The 16,594-nt window shown below is 36.0% G+C and overlaps 1 protein-coding gene across 9 annotated transcripts in view; it reads left to right on the top strand.

Annotated features, from left to right (window-relative positions):
• The window catches only part of SLC44A5 (solute carrier family 44 member 5), a 369,267-nt gene extending 352,924 nt beyond the window's left edge, over positions 1-16,343 (top strand). For all 9 annotated transcript variants that reach the window (XM_058658158.1, XM_058658145.1, XM_058658136.1 and 6 more), the window contains 7 exons: positions 404-498; positions 2,754-2,857; positions 5,755-5,828; positions 6,570-6,640; positions 6,746-6,834; positions 8,088-8,172; positions 15,081-16,343. In XM_058658158.1, coding sequence (XP_058514141.1) covers positions 404-498; positions 2,754-2,857; positions 5,755-5,828; positions 6,570-6,640; positions 6,746-6,834; positions 8,088-8,172; positions 15,081-15,187 — 625 coding nt within the window. In that variant the 3' untranslated portion in view covers positions 15,188-16,343. The remainder of the gene's footprint in view (positions 1-403; positions 499-2,753; positions 2,858-5,754; positions 5,829-6,569; positions 6,641-6,745; positions 6,835-8,087; positions 8,173-15,080) is intronic.
• The last annotated feature ends 251 nt before the right edge of the window (positions 16,344-16,594 follow it).

Here is a 16,594-nt window from a genome sequence, read left to right as displayed (position 1 = left end):
GATAGTATAAGTAAAATTCATAGAAATCCATAGTCATATCTATTTTTTTATAGCTACTGTTTCATAATCTCAACCCGGATCAGTATCTTTCCAATGCCATGTTTACTGGAAGAAGTAGGGGACAATGCCATGTGAAAAATTAAATATTGATTTGGCAGTGTATCTGCATTGATCCATCAAACATTTCCTTTCATGGGGACAGATTATTGATAACGTTTTTGTAGATAAAGAGCAAGGTAGTATTTGATAAAAACTCTCCATTGGAAACTTTTATCAATCTGAATAGGCACAAAAATCTTGGTCCTGTTCATCCTTGTATAGATCACTTTTGACTGTGAAAAATTTTCAACTAGCACGCTTTTGCTTGATGATAAAGATACTTTAACTTTTTTTCTTTGAACAGATATCACACAGGATCTCTGGCATTTGGATCTTTACTTATTGCATTAATTCAATTCTATAGGATTGTCCTGCAATACATGGACAGGCATCTTAAAAGTAAGGTTCCAGAATTTATCACAGATTTCCTGATTTAGATAATAGATAATAGATTGTGCCAGTAAAAGAGTGATGATTGTAACTTGAACTAGACTAGTAAGTATTAAAGTGGTGAAGTCTGAAATGTGTTTAGGAGGAAATCCCAGCAAGACTTACAGAAGGATTGGAAGTTGGCAGGGAGAAAAGCAGTAATGAAGAAAAGAGCAACAAAGCGCATGATCCAACTATTAAGATATGAAACTCATTAAAAGTGAATTTTTAAAAAGAGGTTAAAAGTTATGGCTTGAGAAGTTGCTGTTGAGAAGCATGATAAAGTTGTCACATAGCAGTTCCAAGTCTAAAACTCAAGCCAGACTAGGCTTAAAATGCAATGTGGGTTTCAAGGCAACAGTCTTCGTTTATGATGTTTATAGTTTGTAAATCCATAAAATATGCTTAAAATGCACCTTAAAGATAGCCAAGAAAATCTTGAAAAGGAAGAGTAAAGTTAAAATAAGCAAACATCCTGATTTCAATGCACAATACAAAGCTACTGCAATCAAAACAGTATGCCACTGGCATAGGGTAAATACATAGACCTGGGATAAAACAAAGATTCCAAAACAAACCTTGCTATGTATGATAATTTAATGGGGACAGTAACTCTTTTGCAATAATAGTGATAGAAATTGTATATCTAATGCGAAAAAATGAAGGTGGACTCTTCTCACCATATACAAAAATTAACTCAAATGAACCAAACACCTAAACAATAGAGCTAACACTGTTACACTGTTTGAAGTAAGTATAGCAGGAAATTTTTACAGCATTACGTGGATAATTATTTCTTAGATATCCTATGAGAGGTCCAGGCAACAAAAGGAAAAATAAGTTGGATTTAATCAATATTGAAAATATTCATGCATCTAACAACACTATAATGAAACGACAACCCACAAATGAAAGAAAATACGTACAGATTACGTGCCAGGAAAATAATTAATATCCAGAGTATATCAAAATGAGTGAGGAACTTGAATAGCCACTTTGCCAAAAATGATATATAAATGAAACAATAAGCACATAAAAGAATAATCATTTCACAAGCCATTAGGAAAATGAAAGGCAAAACCACTTAATGAACATTATAATGAATATTTCAAAGAAAATCCATAAAATAATACATGTTGGTAAGGATGTAGAGAAATTGGAAATTTGTGTATTCCTGGTAGGAATTGATTCATTTCCAGTGAGTGAGTGTGTTGTATCAAGTATGATATTCTATAGCATTGGTTCCTTAACTTTTCCTCCTTAACGGTTAAAAGTAGAATTTTCATATATATAGAAGTTCCATTTACAGATATACACTCAACTGAATCAAAAGCAGGGACTCAAAACAGTATGTATACATCAGTGGTCAAAGCTGAAATAATCACAGTGGCCAAAGGGTGGAGACAACCCAAAACTAAGTGTGTAATATATGCGATGAAATATTATTCAGCCTTAAACAGGAATAAAGTGTAAGCATTTGGGGGACTGATTTGAACTCCATTTGAGATATCTGTATCTCACATTGGAGTGTCTTATTCAGGCGTTGCAATGAGCACTCCAGGTAGCAAGAGATGATGGCACAAGTACCCGGGTCTCTGTCACCCACATAGGAAACCCAGACTGAATTCTAAACTCCGGGCTTTGGCCAGGCCTGGCTGCTATGTACATCTGAAGAATAAATCAATGGGTGAAAGATTCTTTCTTTCTCTCTTTCTTTTTCTTTCTTTCATTTTTTCTTTCTTTCTCTTTCTTTTGTTCATTCATTCTTTCTTTTTTTATTTCTCTCTCTGTCCTCTGTCCTCTGCCTCCCTACTTCCCTCCCTACTTCCCTCCCTCGTCTTTTTCCCAAGTAAATTGAAAAAAAAATTTTTTAAAGAATGGGACCCAAATATATTATACTATTGAAATATTTAAAATATAAAAGAATAACTATTGTATGATTCCGCATATGTGACAAACCTAGAAAAGGCAAATTCATACAAACAGGAACTTTAATGGAGCTTACAAGGATGGGAGTTGGGGAAGAAAGGAGTTGTTATTGAGTGGGCACAGAATTTTCATCTGGGATTATAAAAAGTTCATAAAATTATAGAATATTATGTATTACTCAAGCTAATGAATTTACATGGACATTTAGCAATAAAATTTTTAATATTTTGTGGATATTTTGATTAATAGGGTTCTGTTACAAATCACTCATAGATTTAAATATCTTCTTCTCATAGATGCTCAGAACAACATTGCAAAATTCTTTCAATGCTGCCTAAAATGCTGTTTCTGGTGTTTGGAAAATGTGGTAAAATTTTTAAATAAAAATGCGTATATTATGGTAAGTATACTATTTCTAATTTATAAGCCTGCACTTTGCCGACCCAACCCTAGGTCTAACATTGTCCTCTCTAAAGCACATTTATGCCATGCAGTTGAAGGTATCATATATTGATATAAATATCTGTGAGCCAAAAACATAATTGAAAATGCTTCCCTAGTTGAAGTAGCTTTTATATATATATATTATATATATATTATATATATATTATATATATTATATATTATATATTATATATTATATATTATATATTATATATTATATATTATATATTATATATTATATATCTATATTTTAAAGTGTGTTACACTAACAGTATGGTTTAAAAATGTGTTTATCTGAGTCTGAAAGAAATTCTTTCTAATTCTTGATTTTAGATAATTATAAGGAAGGGTTCAATTCTTCTTATAATCACTAGGTTGATATCTGTGGGCACTAGTAATGTTGACTCAATTTACTACTTTTTCCTATGGGAATCTAGAGTCTTCTAAGGTTTTGTTTTTAAAACAAGACACACAAAAGTATAATTCTTTTAAAGTTAGAGCTACAACCTTATAACACCTGCTACTATTACAATGACATAGGCTTTGGAAAAGTGATTCAAATAGTCACTGGTTTATTTCCAGTAAGTGTATTTTAGTTTTAATTTTAATCAATAAATCAAGTGCAAACAGACACTGTATTCCCCTAATAATAACTTTAAAATTTTTAAATTATTTTTAAATGTTGGATTAACATAATTTTATGGGGTATACTGCAATGTTGCAACACAATCCAGCTAAGAACTGGACAAAGTACAAACTAGTGAAAAAACAAATGGCCTAAATTTATGTATGTGAGGATGCTTCCAAAATGTTTATAAAAGTTAAATTAGGGATTGTAAGCATGGCATAGCACTTGAAGGTTCTGCCTGAGAGGCCAGCATGACGTCCGAGAGCCAGATGGAGTCCCAGTTGCTCTGTTTCTGATCCAGCTCACTGGTAAGGCACCTGGAATCATGGACCAGGTGCTCAGGTCCCTGCCAACCACATGAAACACCCAGCCGGAACTTGTGGCTCCTAGCTTCACGTGGCCAAGGTTGGTCGTAGTGGTTATCTAGGGAGTAAACCAGTGGATCAAAGCTCTTTGTGTCTCTCCCCCTTTGTCATTTTTCTATTGAAATATATAAATTTTTTTTGAAGATTAAATTACATTTATTTTGCTGAAGGAAAAATTTTAAAATCTGTGCTTAGTTTATCCACACCATTTTCCATAAACATACATTTATTTATTTACTTACTTTTAATGTTTATCTTAAAAGAGTTTTATACACACACACACACTATATATATATACTATATATATAGAGAGAGGGCGGGGGGGAAGGAGAGAGAGAGAGACTTTTAATCCTCTAGTTCACTCCAAAAATGGCTGTTATAGCTGGTGATGGGCCAGGTAGAAGCTAGGAACTGGAAACTTCCTCATGATCTTCCACATGGGTAGTAGGGACCCAAACACTTGGGCCGTCTTTGAATGCTTTTCTTAGACCACTAGCAGGGAGCTGAATTGCAAGTGGAAAAGCCTGGATCTGAACAAGAATTTCTATGGGATATCGATGTGGCAGGAGGTAGCTTAACTAAATCGTTCCATAAACTTCACACTTGTGTATAATTTAAAAATACTTACATTGTTTCTGTAAAATTACTCAATATGAAAAGAATATGAAAGTGTGTGAATAAAAGGCCTTTAAGTAGCAAATTGCTTTACCTCCTAGAAGTCTAGATATCTGCACTGACAAATGTATAGCTTTAAATGAATAGGATTACATCACAAAAAAAAAAGAGAATTGGACAAAGTATCTGAAGATATTTCTCAAAAGCTACATAGGTGCTCAATAAATACATTTAAGAAACTGTTCTATACAACACATCAGGGACATTAAAACCAAACCATTAGGTGTTATCATTTCACTCCAGTTACCATGGTGATTATTTTTAAAAAGACAAAAATAGTAAGTATTGCTGACAATGTGGAGAAAAGAGAATCCTTAAATGTTTTTTGTGAGGATGCAAGTTAGTATACCCATTATAGAGAATAGTAAAAAGATTTCTCAAAAAGATAGACATTGATCTACCATAAACAGCTACCCAACTTCTGGGTGAATATCTAAAGAAATGAAATAAGCACTTGAAAGATACCTACACTCCCATGTTCATTAAGAATAATTTTTTTTAGGACCTGGCGGGGTAACCTAACGGCTAAAGTCCTTACCTTGCGTATGCCGGGATTCCATATGGGTGCCAGTTCCTGTCCTGGCTGCTCCACTTCCCATCCAGCTCCCTGCTTGTGGCCTGGGAAAGCAGTCAAGGACGCCCCAAAGCTTTGGGACCCTGCACCCATGTGGGAGACCCGGAAGAAGCTCCTGGCTCTTGGCTTTGGGTTGGCTCGGTTCTGGCCATTGCGGCCATTTTGGGTGAGTGAACCATCAGACAGAAGATCTCCCTCGCTGTCTCTCCTCCCTGTAAATCTGCCTTCCCAATAAAAAATAAATACATTTTTTTTTTTAAAAAATGATTTTCCAGTGTGGAGACTACAATATTTAGCCCAGTCAGCAACAAACTCGTCGGAAACATTTCAAAGCCAGAAGCCATTATTAGGTATTTATTTAAGGTTGTGTAATGCCCTGGAATCCAAGAGCACAGAACATTTGACACAACCACACTGCCAGCAACCCTGAGTTGTGCAGATTTGAGGACCCAGTTTCCAGGCCTTTTATTAACCCAGATGTTGGAAACAGTGCTAGGGATCGCTGTATGGGTGACAGGGATTAATCTGGTTATTTTCCTATCACTTGATTGTCCTTTGGTCTTGTTAGGATATGATACTGATTCCAGAATAATCTCAACTGTCTTCTTCAGATTGCAGTACATGGTGAAAACTTCTGCACATCAGCAAGAGATGCTTTCAACCTGTTGATGAGAAACATTGTGAAGTAAGTAATGGGGTTGAACACTGCAATAGACAGCTTAATGAACTTGATCATTACATCTTTTGTATGTTATTTGAAGTGGTTGAGCCTTATTGGCTATGAATGTTATCTTTAATTTGATAGATTTTTAAGCATTCTAATAGCATTAATTTACTTTCATATCTTAGTATTGTTGATTCCATCATCCACCTGCCTTTACACCCATTAGTATTCACTCATTTTTATTTCTCTTCCATTCAAGAAATTCCCCAAAGTTATAACAATGTCATATTTTTGCTTTTTTAAAGATTTATTATTTATCTATTTCATAAGTCAGAATTACAAATAAGGAGAGACAAACCTTACCTCTGATGGTTACCTCCCATGTGGCTGTACTGTTGCTCATATGGAATGCCAGCTTCAGTAGCAGTGGCTTAACCTACAGTACCACATTACCAATCCCATATACTGTCATTGTTTCCTGTGCTCATTTCCGAAAAGTGTTGGAACCTGAACAGGAAAAATCAGATAGCAAAATATACCATCTTTGGGGCACAGGGAGTCTTTTGACCTCAAACTAGAGAGAGGTTGGCACCACCACTGCAGGACACCCAGAAGTCCTGCAATGCCATCTTCTGCTAACTTCATTAAAAATGAAACGGAATTTCATCTTTATTTGCCTCTTCATTTCTTGCATTTAACAATTGCTGAGTGACAATGTATTTAAAAACAAAATTACACTTTTCCTTTTTTTCTGATACTCAGAGTTGCAGTGACAGATGAAGTTACATTTTTAATATTACTTCTGGGGAAAATTCTGGTTACTGGGATTATAGGTAAGTAATATAAATAAAAAGTTTAAAAAGTGATTGGAAAAACTAGCTTACTACAAAAAGCAATCTTCCTTTGCAAATGTGACCTGCTCTGCCTCTTCACTGCAGGTGTCCTGGCCTTCCTGCTTTTCACAGAAAGGATGCCAATTATTGTAGAAGGGCCAACATCTTTAAATTACTACTGGGTACCTCTGCTGGTAAGAGCTGGCATCTTAGTTTGGAGCTGCTATCACAGAAATAGCATAGATTGGGTGATTTAGACATCAGAAATATATTCCTCACCTTTCTGGAGATTGAGAAATCCAAGATCAAGGTGCCAGATGATTCAGTCCTCACCATGGTGTGCAGAGACATAATATATACTCCTGTTTGTGTATGTTCTTAGAAAGGCACCAATCCCACATGGGGATGGCAACCCCATGCCTAATTACCTCCCGCGAAGCCTCACCTTCAATTTCATTACTTTGGAGATTAGGGATTTCTGGGGGAACACAACTTAAACCTTGGCACCCAGGTCTGGTTGACTCTGTGACGTACTAATAACAGCAAAATAAAAACCAGAAAGGAACAGAAGAAAGAACACCAGCTAATAATATCAGTCCTATTTTGTGTCATCTTCCATTCTGGTTCAGAGACCTGATTCCTTGGAAACAACCTCTGAGACAGATGATCATATGCAGAAGGCTATTAGAAAGGTCTCTTCTGAGATAAACATTCCTAAGGAAGTGAGGTGGAAAGTGCAGGGCGGCAGGATAAGCTGACCCAAGTTTATGACCTCAGACATAATTGCAGGAAGGTGTGGCATAAAAAGTCCTTTTTATGCTGTGTCAGGCAGCTGTTGGCCACACGCAGAGCCATGGTGTAACCTTGGGAGAGGCAGTTCCCTGCAGGGAGAGCAATTCTAAGTCAGAGAAGCACTGAGTCATCAGCAGCCTACATTAAAATCTTGGGATGGGTGAGGAGGCAGAGGGAACGATCCGGGTGGAGCCCTGTGGTATAGATTGCAGTATATTAATTCAATCCACATGCCATAAATACTGTTATCACTCACATTCTCTGTCCATCACCACCACCATTTTCTGTGGAAAGTACAGAGAGGTTAAACAACGGTGAGGAGTGCTTGTGCAATGAATCATTGCCAGGCAGTGTGTGTTCTTAACCCCTTATGTTGTATTGCCTGAATGCACAGTGTCCTATAAATGGAATATTTTTGGTAGATACTGGGAGGCAGGGGAGCAAGCTTAATAATGGGAAGATAATTTAGTACATTTGGTTTTAATCTGAAGAACATGCAAAAGCTTTATTATTGAATACTTTGGTCTCTTTATTGAAACCATTTCTAACAAAGTGCCTCAAGAGCTCTGTCATCATGGCTTTCATATATACCTTCTATTACTGTTCTTCCAGGTAAGTCAGTGACATGTTGGTTCTCTTCTTTACTTATTTACAGACTGTCATTTTTGGATCTTACCTAATTGCACATGGCTTCTTCAGCGTCTATGCAATGTGTGTTGAGACAATTTTCATCTGCTTCTGTAAGTACTCAGTATGTGTATTTTCTGCATTCCATGGAGAAGCAAGAAGATGAAGACTGGCTTTAGCTGGCTAATGGAATGGCTATTACCTGGCTGCAATTGCACAACAGTGTGTGCAAGGAAACCATGTTTAGTAGATGCCTTTTAAACCTGAACAACTGAGAAATAATACTTGCAAGACAAAAAAAAAACCCAATACTGTATGACTTCACTTATATGTGGGATATAAAACATTGAATTTCTAGAAGTAAATAGTGGAAGGATGGTGTCCTAGTGCAAGAGGGAGAGGCCAAAGGGTAAGGAAAATAAGGAGATACTACCTAAAGGGTACAAAGCTACAGTTACAAGATGTACAAGTTCTGAAAGGCCAGCACAGGTTGCATTAGCTATAGTTAATACTGTATTGTATGCTTGAATTTTGCCATGAGAAAAGGTCCTATGTATTTGCACTAAAAAAGCATAAATAACTGTAAGATGATATACTAAGTCACTTAACTGTGGTCATAATTTCACAAGGTATACATATTTGAAAACATTGTGGACAATATATGAATGAATATATAATGCTTATTGTTACTATACCTCATATCTGTGAAGAAAATATAGAATTATGAAATAGTAGCCTGTAAGAGCCAAGAGAATGGGATTTGCAAAAAAACAAAGAATCAGCTACTGAAATGAACCTCAGATTATATGAAGCACAGCTGGCATGAAATTATTTTTCTCACTTCTTCACATTTTTAAGTTTAGAATAATTAAATGCTTATGTTGTGCTTTATCAATATAATTGAGGACATAAGTAGACTAGGAACTGGGTTTGGAACGTCTTTAAAGAAAACCTTTACAGATTCTAATAAGTCAGTGGCTTCGAAAGACACACAGGCCAGTTCACACCAGGCAACTAGACAATGGATCAAATTTTTAGAGGAACATGTCTCAGAGGCAAGTAGACTAATTTAGAGAACTGGGAATAAAATATTTTACTCAGAGCTTCAATCACTTGATCCTACACTTTGTCTCTTTATGAGGTGTGCATCTCACATATACAAAATGGATGCTTGATATTAATCTATGATCCAAGAATTCCTGTAGAATGTGGTGCCCAGCAGGAACTTCAGTGGGCTCTCACTTTGAATGTCATATCAGTAGGTAAAATAACAAAATGTGCTAGCCGTACAGCTGTATGTCCCAAGAGATGATTTCTCTGATGCATTACTCTTAAGAGAAACAGAGAAAAAACAGTACCTGACAAGGCATTTCTAAGAAATACTTTCACAAGATTGCAGGTTTTGTTTTTGTTTTTGTTGTACAATAACCCAGAGTGTCAACTTCATGCTGGGGACAGAAAAGGAGATTGCAACTATAGAAAGATGCATTCTAGGGAAAATAACCAAGAAAGTTGCTTGTCCTTTTTTTAAATTTTTCTGAGTATGTTAAAATTCACTTTTAATAACAGAACAAAGAAAAGAGAACACTGTGTTTTAGACTGTTCTTCCTCTGGCTTTAGGTGGAATTGGAATGTTTGCTTCTATTCCTAGTGCCTCTGGTCTGTCAACCACATGTATCCACTCCAGTTCAGGTATGGAGTGAAAGGAGCCCTGGAGGAAGGCAGTGCCTAAGGCACCGGAGCGTCAAGGCTCTGCAATGCCCAGATCTCTTCTTATGGGGCAACTCTTGAGAGGCCTCTGCGATCTTCCCCTTTCTAATCATTACAGAAAATATCTCAGTATATCTCAGGCAATGTCCAGAACCTACCAGTTTCTAGCCTTTGGAATCCTAAGCTAATTGTGTGGATTTTGTATTTTGAATTTAGGCAATAGGGAATGTTTTTCTATAAATCTTCATTAATCCAAAACCAGTTTTTAAAAGGCAGGCATAATAGCAGCTTTATTCCTTATGTGACCATTAATAATTTCTTTCATCAAACTCATGACTCTGATAATAAACAACAAGGAAAACCGTGTTGTATTTTTATCCCTCCTCAGCTATTACTATGGGTAACATTATACTTCTTTAAAAAAGCATTCCTCTTAAGTGATACCCCAAGACAAACTGATTGTGAGGAACTAGATTTTTACTTTTTAATATATATATATATGTATATTTATCCCGGATACGAAAAAGTATGTTTTTCAAAATGCTATCTGTTTTAAATCTTTCACTTACAGAAACACAGCATCTTTTTAGCATTACAGAGGATTAAGAATCTTGGTTTTGGGCAGAAAAAAAATAGTTGTAAATGATTATTAATGTGATCCAGATCAGGCTTCCCACCAGTACCTCAAGGGTAATAATGATATAAACATATGATCATATGATATGATGCATAAATAAGATTAAGGACAAAAGAACAGAAGTCTTCAATGTCTATCATGTTCCTTTCTTCCGTTTTCATTTTGTATGTAAGGAAGTTCACCATGAGGTCTAATATAAAAATGTGCTAAATCAATAATACATCCATTCCCAAAACAGCTTCGTTCTGCGTGTACTTGCAGGGAATAGATTCCATGTAAACTTCTCCTTACATCTCAGAATCAGTTCTAGTGCTCCTCCCACCAACCACCAAGCAGATTGAGTGCTCAGTGAACATGACATCAACCTAAACAAAGTAGGAAAGTAAATTCACAAATTATAGAAGTCAGAAAGCACTAGTATTAGCTTTCCAAAATTATTTTGTATTCATTATAGAAACAGGAAAATGGCAAAAGAAAAAAGAGGTAGAGAACTCCCATCTAACCTCTGGGCCCACTCTCCAAATGCTCACAGTAGCCAGATCTTAGCCTAAATCAGGACAGCAGTAATTAAATCCACAAATGACAGAGACCCAACTATTTGAGCTATCACCAGCTCCCTCCCTAGGTCTGCATTAGCATTAGTAGTAACCTGGAAGCTGAAACCAGAGCTGACCACCATTTGCTGATTGGGAGCATCTTAAGCCTTAGTGCAAACGCGTACCTCTGATAGTAGCTTGAATGTAATCTAAAGGGAACATTATAAGAATTTGGGACAGGATGCCTTGTTGTTAAACAGCATCATTGGACCAGGTGTCAAGGGGCTGTATGCTCGTCTCAGCCTCGGAGCTTTCACTATACTGTGCTGGTCATTAGATGCTTCATCTGTGATGTAAAGATGTGAGCAAGCATTCAAGTGAATCTAGAGATCAATGCTGTGACACAGCAGGTTGAGCCACTGTTACAACAACAGCATCCCACAGGGGAGTGCCACCTACAGATCTGACAGCTACTCCACTATGACCCAGCTTCCTGCTAGTGCATCCTAGGAGGAACAGATGATGGCTCAAGTACTTGGGCACTGGCACCCACTTGGGAGACCTGGATGGTGCCTGTGGTTCCTGGCTTCAGTCTGGCCCAGACATGGCTGCTTCAGTCATAATGGGGAGGAACCAGTGGATAGAAGATTCTCTCTCTCTCTCTCTCTCTCTCTCTCTCGATCTCACATGCTCTGTCTTTCAAATAAATGCGTAAGTCTTTTAAGTTACTGTACACTTGCAAGCTCAATGATTGCATCTGTTATAGGGCTAGTACACTTTTTCAAGTTGATATTTGAGGATGCAGCCATTTATAATTTTGTGAAATGAAGAAAGGAAAAAAATGAATGAAACCAGAGATCATTATGCTAACTTAAATAAGCTAGATACAGGACATATGCAGTGTGTTCTTCCTCTTACAGGGAAATTAAATAGATACAGTCTATTTGAATTTAAAATAATGATTACAGAGGCAGACAAAGGAGAAAGAGCAGGGCAACAGAGGGTAAGATGATGGATAACAAAGAGCAGTCAGGTGGAGGTAGGAGGTGTTGGTGTTCTATAGCACAGTGCAACAATCCTAGTGTACAATAACAGACCACATATTGTATTAAGATCTTCAAGAGAGGAACTGGTTGACCACAAACACAAAAATAAAGAAGTGGTAAGTCTAAATGCTTAATATTATTGGTTTATGATATATAATATATGATTGCACAGAATCCATCAAAAATGTACAAGCATTTAATTCAGCAACAAATTAATTCTCCAAATTGAAAAAATGAAATAATAGACATGAAAGAGCTTATTAACAATTCATTTCTCAATATTGATCTCTTTGGGACTGAAAGGGATTGGTGGGAATCTTAGTACTTCCTGGCAGGGTTGCGGCATCTTGCTTTATCAAGCATCTGCACCTTAGCTGCATGGGTTTGTGTTACATGTGACTTTCTAACAGATTTCTCTGATTTTTCCCCCCTTTGATTCGCCAATTTACACAAACACATATAATTGTCCTGGTGTGACACGCTGCTTTTGCCCTGCTTTGGCTGCTGCACATACAGGTGAAGATCTGGAAAGAAATGATGGATCTGCAGAAAAGCCCTACTTCATAACCCCTAACCTGCATGGAATTTTGTTCAAGAAGCAACTCATTCCCCAGAAGCAGAAAGAGCAGAAAAGCTCCAAACAGTGTCCTTGAGGTCTTGTCAATGAGGCCAACTGTAACTTGAAGATGTTGGTTTTGAGTAATGTAACATTTCTGTGATATTTCACACAGGTCAGCACCTGATACCATCTGAGGTATCAGGTTTTTGATGACAGTGGCCTCTGTGAAGTAGAATACTTTTATATGCAGGTCCCGGCTGCAGAGCAAAGTGTTAATGTCAGACCTTTTTAAAAATCTATAGCCGAGAATGTTTCAATCTCTTTTATAACTCAGTGTGCTGTTTCCTTTGCAGCACTTTGATAGCCTTCCTTTTTATAACTGTATATTTGTAAAGGATATTCAGGCAATTTTTTGAAATGTGTAATCAATTAGCCATAAAAATAATGACCTATAGCTAACCACCATATGGTACTAGATTTGTAAATATGGTGCTATGGTTACATTTATACTGTTCAAGCTGGTGGACAACTCTCTAAACTGTGATTAAACTTATATGAATGGTTCCCTAGGGAGTATATTTCAGTAACTTCAAGTTTATAGCAAACAGTCATTAATGTTACACAGGTTCTACAGAGAGCATTATTGGATTAAAATTACTGTAGAACTTTTATAGCTGATCCTTTAGTAGTGAAATTATATTTAAAAGTTGAACCTAAGTTCTGGAATGTCATTTTCAATGATAGGAATTTCTGGCTACTGTGAAAGCTTATTGAAGAAAACTGAAAATGTCACATAATTTATGATTTTTGTCTCTTATTCAAATTTCTTATTCCCACCAAGTAGAAGACCAGTATAGATTTGTCTCAGAGAATGATTTACCTTTTGTTGAGCATACCTGTATCTCCAGATTAAAGAAATTGTATAGCTTTGTTCAACAAAAGGTTTCATTTTAGCTCAACTTTCAGTGAGAAATGAGAAAAGATAAGTAAGGCACTTTAAGTGTGTACCCTAAGGAAAAGTGTTAACCTTCCACAGGGTACCTAATCTGGTACTTTGACAAGGAATTTACTGAGTGTTAGGAAATCTCCCTGCAAGGTTTGGGAGAAGAGTTCTCACCACACCCGCACATGCTAGACAGAGCAACAAGCCAGTTGCTGAGAGCCATGCCTAAGTCTTACATGGCAGAGCAAAGCATGAATCAGACATATGGTACCTTGCCTGTCAACCTTATGTACGCAAATGCATTTGACATTGCTAACAGTTAAAAGAAGCACTCCAAAAGAAGCATTGACTCTGTTAATGTATTTGACTTTTACACTAGACTTGTTTACAAGCATTATTTGTATACGGATAGAAAGGAACATGCTGATACAATGTGTGGATCTGAATACAATCCACACATCCAAGAACAGTGTCAGAAATGTATCACTGTGTCACAAATTACTACAATTACTGATTTAATTATCTCGAAGTATAAGAACTTAGATGGACTCCTTGGCAGTTAAATAGCAAAAAGCTAATTAATAGTAATAGGGAACATTTTCAGAATAGTGGTTCATTCCAACTTGTTCTTGACTTACTTTCTTGAGATTATTGTAGTCCAAATTATAATGTGGCTTTGCATTTTGACAAAATCCCCTTTTCACTCTCAATCTGTTGAAGCAATGAAGAGAGATAACCTATTTTCTAGATTACTAAATTTAGATCACTAGATTTTCTAGTTAAATAATATTACTATTTATTATTAAACAGTTAGAAGCTACAACAAAGATCAGTTAGAATAGTGATCGCTAACAGAACTTGTTACAAGTACAGATGCCTGTGCGTTACTCAAGAGACTATAGTATTATGGGCACTGTATGAAATCTTATAAAGTTTCCAGTTGGTTCTGATACACATAAAAGTTGGAAAACTACTTGAATAAAAATGTACATCGACATGTGAGAAAATGTCCGTTTAACCGGACTCTAGGCTTAAACTAGAAGAAAATATTCTCTGTTTATTACTGCTATTTGTAACTGTAATGCATAGGGTAAAAATGTGTGCTGGTTTTCAGAAGAAATTTAAAAGCTGCTTTTCTACAAAGCAATTAAACTCATAACTACTGTGAAAGGAAAGAGTAATAGTGCAACTTGTGGTTGAATGGATGAAATTCTGTATGGCAAAATTTTTAAAATCTTAATTTTCAAGGCTGTACTATTTACAATGTTGTTAGCAAAGCAAATAGTTTTGAACAAGCGTGTTAGAAAATAAATTGAGAAACAGAAGGTAAAATTTAATTCCTCAAGCATGTAACTTTGGAGTATGCAATACTAGCAAAATCCGGCCTGGATAAAATCATTTTTTACTGTCATAATAACAAGGGCTGATCATTTTATCATACCTACGTTTACAATAATGTGAATGCCTAACTGTGCTGTTTGTAAAAAGTGGTATTTTGAATTGCTGTAAGACAAGTATGCAGCAGAGGGCGATGTTACTTCTCTTACAGCATTGCTTTGCTATTTACTCTGTGCCATTCTTCCTCCTTAGTGGAAGATTTAGACAGAAACAGTGGTACCGTTACAAGACCTTATTTTATGACCGAATCTTTGCTGAAGATTTTAATGAAGGACGATATAGGAACTAAGCGCCAGTAGAAGAGCAAAACTGATCATCCTGGAGCGGTCTGTTACCTTTCTCTACCTGCTGTGTCTGCACCACTAGTTTCTGTGTTTAGCAACACTGTATTCACAACCTTGTTGGCTTGTATTTGCATGTTTTATACCAAAGCTTATATGTAACATGTGAAGCCATCAGAAGTCGCAAGGGAATTGTTAATAACATGGAACATTTTTATATTGAGAACTTTTGTTTTGTAATTCATTTTTAAATAGAGTGGCTTGGATGTTTTGAAAATACCTACTGAATATGTTAATATTCTTTTAAATATTAAAGTGAAAATGATGCATTATTTAAAAGGATAGCTCCTAGTATATTTTTAAAATTACAACTGAAATACTTCTGCAGGGAAGATTGGAAAACAAAGTAAAAGAAAAATTTTTAAAACCTTCCCCACTCCTGTTTGACAGTAAACCAGTAAAAAGGATTGCCTGCTCCAGACTTTGCTAAGTATAGAAATGTTTCCTATTAAGCAAATTGCCCATCATTCAGCCTTTAGTACTTCATCCTCTGACAAAGTGCCTTACTGGCTGTTTAATGTTACCTACCCAGCTTTTGTGGGCAAGTTTACAAACATTGTTTTAAAAAATTTAAAACCTGCAATGCTTAATGATTAAAAACAAGTCTTCTTACATTTGTTTTCCTCCTTAGCTCACTGATTGGGAACCATCTGTCATTTTAGCATGTTCGATAGCCTCACTATTAGAATATACTGTGCAGCATAAGCAATTTCCCTTGCACCTAGTGGCCATTCACTAATGTGTACTATACGCAAGAGAAAAAAAAAAACTGAAAAGATGCTTGTTAGGTTTGTTTTTAAATAGAAGTTTTAAATGTAATCTTTTCTATGGTAGACCTATGAAAATACAGTAAAATCACATTTCTTGGTGTTTTACAGATTGAAAGGGAAACTTCTAGGAGTTACAAAGGGAAACTACCCCTCAAGAGGGTACTCACAGATGTCATGTCCTGAACAGCTTCACAATAAACTGTTTATTTTCACTAAAGCTTGTTCTATATATGTCATTTCATTTTTGAAATTTTGATATAAAATAATCAGCTTACTAATGTTAATGTTACTGGCTAATGTGAACAAGAATCTGGCTTCTTACTCAGTTTTTAATTTTACTAGTACTGCTACTTTAAAATTAATTCAGTCTGTTACTTATTGCTACAGAAAGAGTTCACAAGAAACATTTGCCCTTACAGAATATCAGTTCCACAATGATAATCGTGAAAACTTTGTGAATCAATCATAATGAGTATCTATGAGTTTATCTGTTATCACATTTCTTTAAATGTGACTAGAAACTTTTGTGCCAAAAATAAACTCACTTGAGCACTTGACATTCTGAGCTCTATAATCAGTGTACTTCTGCTGTGCA

Source organism: Ochotona princeps, chromosome 2 (genome assembly GCF_030435755.1).
Source record: "Ochotona princeps isolate mOchPri1 chromosome 2, mOchPri1.hap1, whole genome shotgun sequence".
Taxonomy (NCBI): Eukaryota; Metazoa; Chordata; class Mammalia; order Lagomorpha; family Ochotonidae; genus Ochotona; species Ochotona princeps.
The sequence above is the reverse complement of the archived record's forward strand: the minus strand, read 5'-3'. Positions and strand labels throughout refer to the sequence as shown.